At 39.0% G+C, this 12,941-nt stretch overlaps 2 protein-coding genes across 2 annotated transcripts in view; both read left to right on the top strand.

Annotated features, from left to right (window-relative positions):
* LOC124852105 overlaps positions 1-12,941 on the top strand; it is a 37,559-nt gene that overhangs the window by 19,478 nt on the left and 5,140 nt on the right. The window lies entirely within an intron of this gene.
* LOC118112812 (caspase-3) lies at positions 4,124-11,278 on the top strand. Its single transcript, XM_035162391.2, is given in 9 exon segments — positions 4,124-4,210; positions 5,897-5,965; positions 8,005-8,165; positions 8,686-8,733; positions 8,736-8,813; positions 9,625-9,800; positions 10,094-10,196; positions 10,199-10,213; positions 10,713-11,278. Coding segments are annotated over 8 exon segments (876 nt in total). The 5' UTR covers positions 4,124-4,210; positions 5,897-5,900; the 3' UTR covers positions 10,943-11,278.

The following is a 12,941-nucleotide window of genomic DNA, read 5'->3' as shown; positions in this document are numbered from 1 at the left end:
CAGTGGAGTCTGTGTTTGTGCGCCGTTACCTTTCCTCAGATTCTGGGACTATATTAAAGAAGCTGTGCAATTCTTTTATGTAATCATCCATTTATAGACATCAATTTGGCCCGGGACAAGCGTGATTACTAACAATTTTTTAAGGAGGCAGTATGAAATTGACAGAGCTGGCGCACAATGAACTGAATATCTTTAATTTATTATCTAGGGCAGCAGGGCTCCATCTAATTGGCCAAATATATTGACATGCAGAGCGTGAATACATGGCACATTGAACACCATTTATCGCAGTCCAAGCAGTCTTTTGTGATATGTACATCGCCCATGTTGATATTGCGATGACCGTAATTTTAGATATCTTGTACAGCCCTAGTGTCTATGATTTAAAACCCATAAGCATGATTCGTTTTTTCCCTGTTCTAAAGCCAAATAAGGTTTGCTGCCATCTAGTGGTAATTTTTTTCCAACCAGCTGAATAGTTAATGGGTTTGAAGTCATCAGCGGATAATGAGATGAAATGTTGCTGGTCATCAACGTAATCATGTTATTTTTGCTGATGATAAAGCCAAGGGGAATCATGTCAAGTTAAAAGTGCACAGGAAGGAGCCCTGTGGAACCCAAACACTAATGTTTTTTGTTGGAGTGGAAGTCGACTGTTAATCGATTAGTTGTTGCAGCCCTGGAGTGACACACCCAGTTTCTTAGCATTTCCAGTAGGTTCCCATGATCTCCATGATGCATGTGCTAAATGCATAGCTCTGGTAGGAGTATTAGGATGTTCACTGACAATTGATTATCAAATTGTGCAACAATGCTAATATTAAAATATATGAGGTCAGATTGAGAGTAAGTGTACTTTTGTTTTGCTCTTTCAGAAGCAACCGTTCAATCACTGGAGGAGAGAAGTATTACCGGTGAAGAAGGTACTGAAAAGCAAAAGGTTGAAGGTTTTATTTGTTGTAATTTGAGGTCAAAAATTTAGTTGTAATATACAAAAAAATGTTGTACTACAGAGATACTATTTTTAAAAAGACAAGTATAAACTATTGTCTTGACAATTGACTATTACAATAATCAGGTCATTTACACTAATCAGCTTACTGTGTGCATGTTAAATGCATATGGCATTTATAGCTCGCTGTGTCTCGTTGCCCTTCTTCCTTGTCAAGTTTTGAATTCCATTCAATGCTAATGTAAAAAATTCTTGGTTAATTACAGTGGGAAGACGTGGCGCTTGCAGTGTGTGCCAAAGGAGAACACCGGGAGTTGACATACATACACACAACATGAATATACACAAAACGCATACACACACACAAATGTGACATAAAAGGTTCAATGTTAAGTGTTTATTTTTCAAGAAGTTTTTGTTAATATTACTTATATATATATATATACACATATATATATATATATAGATAGATAGATAGATGTATTACAACAGAGCATGTCAATATATATACAGTATATATACAGTATATATACAGAAATACAAATACAAAGTTATAAGAAAAAGTAAAGATAAAAATGTATTAATGATATACGAAAAATAATCTTAATGTTCATCATCAGTCCATATCAAACTTATCAAATACACAATAGGCATATATACTGTAAAATGTGCACTCGCTATACTAAGCCGTCCAAGATGACAGGTCCGCTCACGCATGCGCACTCGGCCCGCCCGGTATGAATGTAGTTGCGGGACTTCTAGATCCTTCAATTAGAGGTGTAATCTATCATCAAATATTAATATCAAATAACGTGAATAACGTTCACGCTCACTGAACGACACAACGCACGGACGATGATTCAAACAGCACGCCACGACGCGGTTTACGGCATGGCCGCTCACAGCAACCACCATAGCAACGATAAAAACGTTACATTACTACGATTTTTCTGGCGAGATCTGAAAATATTCGTGATAACTAATAAAATATAGATCGTAAGTGAACTGGCTGAAGATTGTGGAAGCAAAGAGCATATTTCTCGCTAGAAATGGTGTCAGAATGTATTTTAATGCCCAAACTATATTATAAAATGACATTTTATCTGAAAATACAAGGAATGTCCGCCATGTTTTCGCTTCGCAGACGGGAACTTGAGAGTCACGTGACGTGGGCACAGGCCAATGCAAAACAATGGGCAGACAAAAACGTAGGTATCTCACAATCTGAGAGGCCAAATTGTGAGAATACTACGTTTTTCCAAGTGGACCAACGTAGGTGGTGTACGTTTTCTGATGAGACTGGGTTGCCCATAGCTATGTAGTAGCTGTTCATTGCTTCTAAATAAATACTTTTTGAACCAGACCGACTCTACCATCTCTACCTAAGGAAAAAGAACACGACAGCTGCCTGCAGATTCCTGTGAACAGCCGTTAACCTGAAATTCCACCGAAATTTGCAGAGACACTAACTGACACAAATTCTTCTTTTCATGTACAGAACAGAGTCAGACACAAGATCTTGTGGTGAAAAGTTGAACCTGGTTCAACTTCCCAGATCGTACCTCAGTCTTTAAGTGGGGGAAAATTAATAGTTTCTTTGATGTATAGTGATGCGGACGTGGCGACTCTGCATCGATGCAGAGACAGAACATCATCGATTCATGTTTTCTGCTACGTTGATTTTTGTTTTTTAGCCATGTCCTGCCACTGCATAATTATAACCACCGCTACTTCAGGATCAGGACAGACGCACAGGTCTTCTTTACTGTGTCAGTTTCTCAGTGTCCTCCTCCACTCTCCCACAGACCTGCGCTCACTTTACATTTTAACAATAAACACTAATCAGAAGTGTTGTGTATTGACAGCCTAAGTTTGTCCCTTCACGGATACTGTTACGCCCCCTTTTATGTTACGTGCTGACGTTGTTGCAATCCTCCGTTCTGTGTGAAAACTAATACAGGTTTACGAGCAATTCTCCCGTGTCTCCTATGTACTCATTATTGGCGATAGTACCTGATAACAGAGTGGGTACACAACAAGAAGTTAGTAGGACCTGAACAGAACTGACGTTTACTTTGTGTTTGTAGATTCGCTTTAGAGTTTGAGACACGTATTTTAACACATGCACACTGTGCGCACGTGATGGATAATCTGCTACACACAACACGAGACATGCACAGCCAGGACATCAGGGTTTAAGTGACCGGAACGATCCGGATGATGATCCGATGCCATTGATTGAAGCACACAAGGAAGTAAATACAGGTGGTTATCAGATTTTGTGAGCGACAGAGACGTGCAGACACAATCACACACTGTTTTATTTATTTTTTACTTCCTTGTTGCAGCAGAATGCAACGCCCGTTTTATCAAGGAACATAAATATGAATTCATCAGGTTTTTATAAAGATCAGCTCTAGGTGTGAGTGATTAGAGAACATCAGAGGACCACTGTTGTAGTCTGATTTTAAATTGAAAACCTTATTTTGTAAATTACTGCACACTTTTAATAACAGTAACAGTCTAGAATACTTTTTAAAGCACAAATCATGAGGTTAGTGAAGATACACACCTCTAGTCTCACAGTAATAAAAATGTATCGTGTATAGAAATGAAATTCTTTGTATCGAGATGCATCGATAATCGTTTTGTAATTGAATCGTAGCCCTCTGAATTGTGAGGTGCCTAGAGATCCGTAGAGACAGTGACAATTCAATATGTCACTATATGAAGTAAATTGTTGTAAAAACTTTTTCTTTACCAAAAGAAACCTGAGAGCTGACTGCAAAAGTCAGTTGAAAGATAAATGAAAAAGAGCTTAGAACTGAACTAGTGTTGTACACTTTCTGTCTATATTTCTACATAAGTTTTTATTTATTTGTATCCCTTTTTACCTTAATGCAAAACAATGGGGAATAGAACAAGGAAAAGTAAAGGGATAAAAGGACATTATAGAAAGTTGGTTAAATAAATGAGTAATTTAAATGGAGAACATTTTAGTGAGTGTGTGTGTGTGCGTCAACTGTTTCCTTTCTGTAAAGTTCTTACTTACTGTCAAATTGTTCTTCACTGCATTTTCATCTCGTGCATCAAGGTGCTCTGAACACTCTGATGTTTCTCCCGCACACCAGGGAGCGGCGTCCCTGATTGGATGAAAGTTTCAGACTTGTACTTTGAACAATGTGACATTTCCTCATTATGACTCTAAAGGGAGGGCAGCTGCAGAGACTTTCCTCCACGGTCCTGTCAAGAGAAAAGGTGCGTTTGTTTTTCATTTAATCCTTTATATTTGTATTGTTATTTACACGTATGAGTTGAACGAAGCAGGACTGGAACAACCGTAGTTCTTATTAGTTTTCCTCGCTCGTAACGAGCCACCGCACCCAGCACCTGACATCATGAAGTTTTTCTGGTGTCATTTAAAATATAAGAGTTTGTTGCTTTAGCTTCATTCTGCGTTTAAATGTCACTGCAGGAAAACAACACGACGTATCTGCTGTTTTATTTTGAAAGTTGTCCTGTCACTTTCCTTTCAGGGATAACGTTGGCTAAGCTCGTGTCATTTAATTTTGATACAGTTTTAACACGTCTTATCTAATGAAGGCATGTCTTCAGTTAGCATGTGCAGCTAGCTCTTCAAGCATATTCCTCCTGACACGACATGCAGCAGTGACACAATAAGAACATGTCGTTAGCTGCATATGTGACAGGTTGATTATATGTAATAACATAGTTGTGAATATGTATTTGTCACTGACCCACACAAGGAGCTGTAAACCAGCTTTTAAATTGAGTTCTTTTATGAGTTACAGGACAGGATGCATTATTATGAGAGGTATGATGAAACATTAAAGATAAACAGAATACAGTTTGAAAGATTTACAGCAGTGAGTCAGAGTTTCTACTATTCAGTAAGGAATCACAATCTATGTATCAACTTGTTTTTTTAACCAGTGGAGCAAAACCTTCACCAAGCTCCAACTCTCCCCTTTAATCCAATCAAACTGCAGCAAATTGCAAACACTCCTTCAATATGTAAATCAACATCTCTGTTATATATTTTTGAAATTAACTAAAATCTTAAAAACACACAACCCACACACACACTCTGCCCTCAGGGACTGCCACTGAGAGAACAAAAACATTCTTACACCATTTTGCACTATTTCTAAATATGCCTTGTTCTTTTTCTGTATATAGTTGTTTGATGCAATTATTGTTGTTCATGCTTATATTTCTCTTTATTTTTACACTCATAACAATACTGAGAACAACAGAAAAAGTGTTCTGGTCACTCTGGATAAACCAGAGACATCAACAGTTTTACTGGAAATAGAGAAAGTCATATTAAGTTCCAAAATTCCACTTGCAGTGAGTGAGAATATGTTTTTGTGATTTTCAAATTTATTCAATGATGTATGAAGCTACAGAGCTAACAGGAAATGTCTCCATAATGTAGTTTGTTCACAAGAGAGCTGGAATAATTACATTTTTAACTGTGAAGTTTATTTTAAAAACACAAAATCTAAGAGATGTCTATTGCATTTGTACTGTATTTATGTATTCATGAAATTGCTATTGTCTGATATAGCATTATGAGATCTCTGTATTTGCATCAATATCTATTTCGCTCAGGCTGTAGCTGTAGAGGGATGTTAAGAGCTTCATTCCAGAAGACATGACAGACTGCAGAAATGTAACCAGCCTCAAAAGCCAGCAGTAGTGGAATAATATAAATGAAGCTAAGTCAGAAAATGTTTATTCTTTTCTCCAAATACTTCTTATGGTAATAAAGGTAGTTTGGATTTTCTGAGGGTTAAGTACAGTAGAGTGTGAGCAGGTTTCACCCATTTTTGTATTTTCAATGTACTTAATTCTCTTGTTTTTATCTTACATTTGTCACAGATTTTCAGATTTCGCTCTCTTTTCTCTTGATGTGTGTAGGAACATGGCTGATGGTGAAAAGCAGAGCGGTGGCGACACTGTGGATGCCTTAAAGTTGTTTTCAAAGAGGTAATTACTGTACACCAGTACTGACGACCTAAACCTGTCCGATGGTGATAGGTAGCCTGCACTCAGAGAGGCCTATAGAATCCATCAGCCCTGCAGGGCATGTAACTCAGACAGGTGTGTGGGGGACAGTGTTGTGCATGAACGAGTTCAAAAGAACGCGCTCATTGAACACGGCATTTTTATGAGAATGATGAACTGAACGCAACTTAATGACAAATAATGAATTTGAACGGTGAACACGTTCATATTATCATATTATTTATCTATATATTATAGTTTTAGGTCTAGCTGAAACGCACGGAATGTTTTCCTTCTCCTGAGGAGAGACGCTGTCTAAATCGAACACTTGCACCATGTCGTTGCTCAGTGCCCGTAAAATTTCCGCGATGTAGCCTAACCTAAACCAACTAACTCGACTTCGCACTACGTTACCCATGATTCATCGCACACACATGTAGTCCAAACAAGCAACGTATTCCAAGACAACAGCTCTCGGCCTCATATAAAATGGCAAGTGAAAGCAGAGACGCAGACTCAGCGACTACATCCGATGCACCTTATTATCATTGGCGGGATTTTTACACACTGTCTGATAAAGATTCCGACAGTAAAAATCTCACCTTTCTGTGCAAATTGTGTCCTCCTGCGCTGAAAAAGCAAGTCCGGACGTCAGCCTCATCCGCATCTAATTTAAAACGGCATGTGGAGCTGAAGCATCCAGCTAGCCTAAAAGTTATTGAAAGTCAAAAAGACCAAGACCCCTGCCAACAGCCCAAATGACCCAAACCACATTGTCTGCAGCCTTCAAGGGTATGATTTCCCAGCAACAGGTAGACAAACTCGTGCAGGGTATGAATAAATAAACAGGCAAAATTAGCAATAATTAAAACAAATTAAAACATTTCGTACAGTTTAAGGCAAGGGGTAGTGATGGATAAAGTTTTCTTTAAAAACAAGTTAAGTCTTTCATTCTCACTTTCCACCTTAAAACTATGAAATGAACTGAACTATGAACTAGTTCAGAATTTAAATGGTGAACTATGAACGTGAACTATTCATGTTTACTTGTATGAACTGAACTTTGAACTAGTTCATGAGAGGTGTGAACTTGCACAACACTGGTGGGGAATTGATAAAAATAAGATAAAAAGAGTGAAATGAGATTCACCCAAACTGAAACAGAGTGATTTCCTCGACCTGAACGGCCACCAAATAGAGATGATGTAGAGGAAACATGACTCATACACTGCTCACTCGTAAGTCCTTGCTTTATCAGTTGTAGCCTAACTTTAGCCAGTTCCACCTCTGCTCAGGTTGAAGGTGGGCAGAGCTTTGCAACCTCGTCATCACGTGAGGTCAATCAGCGCCATGCACTGTGAATAATAAAGGCCTGGTTTGTCCCACCCTGGGAGGTGAAACAAAGCAGGCTGGAGAGTTGGGGAGATGTGGAATCAGCTGTGTAGGTGAACTATGAGTGTGAAAGTCACTATGTTTAGTGTTCAGATTTCTGCTCCTCTCTTAATTTAGTGGTATGGCTCAGTAACCGAGTGCTTCTGTATTGAATTACAAAGATTAATTCTGAGGGATTTATGGCCACCATGACCTTTATGTTCATTTTATAGTCCTTGTTTATTTTGATTTTATATTTTTATTGAATTAACAAAACTGTTTTATGTTGTCCTTTAGTTGTCCACATGACACCTGCTAACAGTTTGACTTTGCCTTTGATTGTGGTTAAACAAACAATTCAAGCTTAGTCACCAACGAGTTGTCAAAATAGGTTAATCCGTGGATAGTTGTGATGGTGCTTAACAAGTTTGAAATGATTTCAATGACTGTGTGTTTCTGTCATAGGCAAATTTCAGACTAAAGATCAGTTCATTGTTCATTGTTCAACGAAAGTCCGCCCAAATAGGGGAAAAGCAGTTTTTTTGTGTCAGTCATGAAGGTTAGTGTTAGGTCAAGGGCAAGATAATCCATTCAGTCAATCAATTGTCCACACTGGGATGGTGAAACTAAATGTGTGTGTAAACTTTCAGGTCGGATGGAGCGGCCACAGGCAGCAATAAGACGTATGATGAAGTGGACTCTACCCCCAGCAGTAAAGGCAGTACAACTGCAGGCTCAGACCTCTACCGCTACAAGATGGACTATCCCAGCATTGGAACCTGTGTGATCATCAACAATAAGAACTTCGACAGTAAGTAAAAACACCCACTCAACAATTCATATGCACTGATGCACGCACCTGTCTGTTTCAGTTCATGAAAAAAAACATGAACAAATGTTCTGTGAATTTCACAATGTAGACAACAGATACAGATTCTGTACTACACGGTTTTGATCTTCCTGCTCCCTCCACTCTGTTTGTTGAGTGCTTACCCACACTGATACCACTGAGGTGGAAACATTACAGAGTACAACAGACATTTAGGAATGTTTGCAAATAACTCTTGTGTTACATTTAGTAAGTCACATGGTTAAAAAAGCTATGATACACAGTACACATAGTATGTGCATGTTTCGTATTGTTCCAGTGTTTAATCACACTGCATACGATAGGAGTAGGAGTGATCATTTGGTGTGAGGCAGTTCTACAGGCTCATGAATGATCATTAAAGCTTCCACCTGATCCTCCTGTTTTCACTTTACATATACCTGCTTTTTGCACTTTCATAGAAACTGCCATTGAATCCCCACATGTGTGTTTTTGTGTCTAGAGATGAGTGAGCGTAAAGGGACGGATGCCGATGCTGCCTTTGCAAAGAAGACTTCTCTGAGCTGGGTTATAAAGTCAGAGTGGCCAATGACCAGACTATGTGGCAGATGAAAAATCTTCTGACGAGCGGTAATAAACTTTAAAAATTAAAACAATTACATAGAAAGGTCTTTGATATTGGAATCATCCATTTTTCAATTTCATTATCAGGGTGACAAAAACTATACTTGCTGTTCATCCTGTAGATATGACATTACTGCTGAAGCTCTCAACCACCACTAGCTGGCAGTATATCAGGTGTAGTCTGTATGTTATCATAGACTATATATGAAGATAGATGACATGACTGCTCCTCAAAGGAAACTAAATAATCTTGATCATCCCCTGGTTGCTGGTTGCATTATAAATCATAAACCCCACCTCCTACGTTTTCACACCAGAGCTCCAGAATATGTCTGGATAATTGGGTCTGAACCCTTTCGGGACTTTGCCTTTCTCATATAAAGAACACAGCAGGAGAGAATGTCCACGTAAGATGCGTTCACAACAACAGGAACATTCAGGTGAGAGGTGTCACCTGGGTAGAGCATGCAGGAGGTTGGACATGACGTTTAAATTCTGCTGCAGAAATCTGTGTTTTGAGATGGCCCGCTCACACCTGGTCAGCCCCTATCCCCAAAGGCTGTCGTCTTTCTAAGTTGACATCTTTGTCGGGTTCTTGTACGTGTATGACACCTCTTTTTCATCCTGAGAAAGTGCTTATACATCCCTCTGACCTGTAGATTATTTCCCTCTGAGACTTGCATCAGCTTAATCCTAAATTATCAGCGCTCTTCTCAAGAACAAGTATCGTACCACCAAGTATCTTCATTAAGAAAGGAAATAATATCTGGCTGATTTTGCAATGTTGTTTTCTATCTTTCCCTGTGTTTGTCTTTAGTATCTGAGGAGGACCACCGTAGTAGTGCATCGTTTGTGTGTGTGTTGCTGAGTTATGGAGACGAGGGGGTGATTTATGGCACAGACGGCTGTGTGAAGTTGGAGAAGCTGACGAGAAACTTTAAAGGAGATGGCTGCAGAAGTCTCCTTGGCAAACCGAAGCTCTTCTTCATACAGGTTAGTAACATAAACCCATGTGAACATACAGATGCGCTGATGTCTCATCCTTGAAAATGTGTATGAAACTGTTTGTGTTGTAGTGAAAGGTTTGTATGGTAATATTTGTATTTCTATTTTTGTTTTACTATATTGTCTTTTGAGCTTCTAATAAATTGGTGTATTAGTCAAATGTGGTCTCACTTTGACGTGATGACAACAATTAAATGTAACTTGCTTCAGTTACCACCTTACTGTTGGGGTGAACACTGTGACAGTTGATGATATAAACCTGGGTCTCGTGCCCCTGTCAGGCGGCTCGTGGTTCAGCCCTGGATGACGGAGCCATGAAGGAGTTCGACAGTGTAGATGGGCAAACATCAGAGAGGATTCCTGTGGAGGCAGATTTCCTGTACGCTATTCCACTGCTCCAGGTAAATGGCTCCAGCAGCAAAGATGTTTGTCTTTTACATTCTAGTTTTTACACTTTTTTCTGCACTTATTTTTCATATCAATATATTTTTCAAGTTGTTGTTAATGTGTGTTAAATGTGTAAATATTATGCAGCAAAAAACTTTAAAAATGTATTGTGCATGAGAGGAACGTTTTGTCCACGGCACCCATACTGCTGCCATAGATTGAATAACTTTTGGGAAACACTAGTGCTCTCTGAATAATTAACTGTGATTCAACTGTCACACATTTTCATTGCTGCAGTTGTGAATATTTCCTTGTGAAATATCTTACTTCACATTTTGGCATCATTTATTCGTCACACCTCAGTGTGTAAAGGCCTTTACACTGTATCCAGTAAATGAAACAGAAGAATATCTGATATCTGTACTAACCTCATTCTCACTTTGTGGAACATGTTTAAAAGACTTTTAAAAGAACATGTTTAAAAGACTTTCTACACTTTCTTCTGTCCTGCAGGTTACACCTCATGGAGAAACACATCCAACGGCTCCTGGTTCATTCAGTCGTTGTGTGAGATGTTGGTGCAATACAAGGGAGAGCTGGAGCTGATGCAGATCATGACACGAGTCAGCCGCAAGGTGGCACTACACTTTGAGTCTTTCTCCAACCTACCTGGATTTAGCAGCAAGAAGCAGATCCCCTGTATTGTCTCGATGTTGACCAAAGACTTCTACTTTCCTCAATAGAATGAAATACTCTTCTTGTTTATCCTGTAGGAAATAGAGTCAAATGGGACTTTGCTGGAATTACACATTACTCTTTCATCTATTTTACTGTCAAAGATATTTGCACAAAAGATTTGTGGTGCACTGTGTGGGCCTGTTCAAACAAGATAACACTAGTTTTAGTTTTTGTAATGTCACTGCAAGCAGAACCCGAATGCACCAACAGCATGAGGATAAAAGGGAACATGTTAGTTTGGTTATTGTTAAATCTGGATCATATTTCTTTTCGAATTTTTGTCCTTTTGTATTTTCTATGTGCAGTGTGTTTTTATGCTGGTAAAAATAAAGGGTTTCACATGTAACACAATACTGTAAATCAATGTGACTGTGTCCTTTGTAGTGAGTTTGAAAGCCGGCAGACATATGAAAATGTATCTTTTTATTTTGATCAGTTTTTCTTCAAAACTTTAGTAATGTTCAAGTAGAAGAGTGATGATTGTTCTAAATCTGAGCTGAGCAACCAGTAAGAGTGATATTACTGTTTTACTCTCACTGCACGAAAAGCCAAATTTTCGCCACTGCAAACGCCTGCAAACTCGTCTAATTCCTGGCAGTTAGTGCCCGTTTACAGGAGGCGAATGACGCGTTCGGCCGTGACACAAACTGGCAGAAACATACCCCGGTATCGCAGTGGTGGGGGCGGGGAAGGGGATGGCCCGGGAGTCGCGGAGCGAAGGTGTGATCTAATTAGCATATGAATCGCAGCGAAATCGCTTGTGAGAACTTATCTCACTTCACCATTGGATGAAACCACAGACCTTTGAAATGAAAAGTCACTTGTGATTGGCTGGTAGATCTGTTGCTATTGGTCACCCTGGGTCATTATAATACACACGTGGGTAAACCCTCCCACACAATATTAATAATAATAATAATAATTAATATATAGTTATTATTACTAATAATTTATATATTAATATATATATATACATATTATATATATATATATATATTATTAATTATTAGTAAGCGTTTACCAAAAGCCCTGCAGTTACTGAAGACTACATTCATTCATGTGATGCTTGATGTTATATGTTGAACATATTGTAGAGGGAAAAACATTAACAAGGTATTTGTTGAGTCAAAGCTTTATTTACATACAGCACAAATATTGTAAAAACACAACTGGCCTAGCCAGTGAAAAACTAATCAGGTGAAGCCTCTGGGTCATAAGTTCTTTGTGGGACTCTGTCCGAATCTGCTCAAGTGTGTAGACGTCTATGTTGTGTAGCTGTGAGATTCAGTGTAGCTTCTAGTCTTATTTGAAGTGTGGCACACAGGTCGGTGAGCTCCTGGCTGTGGAAGGATGGATCCATGTCATCTGTCCCGCTTCAATCAGCTGTAAACACAATCAGTACAATTAGCACAGTTCAATGACAACATACACCTATACATGTAACTGAAAAATGATTTAATGAATCTAATCTTACCCTCTTTCTTCTCTGTCGACTCCTGAACTTCTCAATGCTGCTGCAAGAGCTGCAAGGTCCGTTGGATGTACAGGAAGTTCCTTCATACTGGCTCATAGTACGTCTTAGTACGTCATAGTACAGGCAGCTGGAAAACAACATGAGTATATTATTAATAAACGGAAATAGCCTCGCTACATCACCATTGGAAGATCCACAGTAAAAAACATTACTAAACAGTTACTTACATACAATGGCGTCATTTTCCACACTGCAAATCCGGACTTGCAGCTAGAGTCTCAGCCAAATGTGCAGTGACTGCCTCGTTGTGTAGGGGGCTCAGCCTGTGAAAACAAAATGAGGAAATGGATCAGATAAAGTAAACTTATACAATGTATTTCATACAGTCTCTTCTTTAATCTTACCCTTTGCCGGTTCGTGGCGCCGGCCATTTGCCTCAGAGGTGTGAAGACGACGGACAGTTTCCTATAAAATACAACAGGACAAAAAGTCACGTTTATGACTCCAGGAAACAGTGTGGTGTCGACTTA

Source organism: Hippoglossus stenolepis, chromosome 7 (assembly GCF_022539355.2).
Source record: "Hippoglossus stenolepis isolate QCI-W04-F060 chromosome 7, HSTE1.2, whole genome shotgun sequence".
Taxonomy (NCBI): domain Eukaryota; kingdom Metazoa; phylum Chordata; class Actinopteri; order Pleuronectiformes; family Pleuronectidae; genus Hippoglossus; species Hippoglossus stenolepis.
This window is presented reverse-complemented; position numbering and strand designations above follow the sequence as displayed.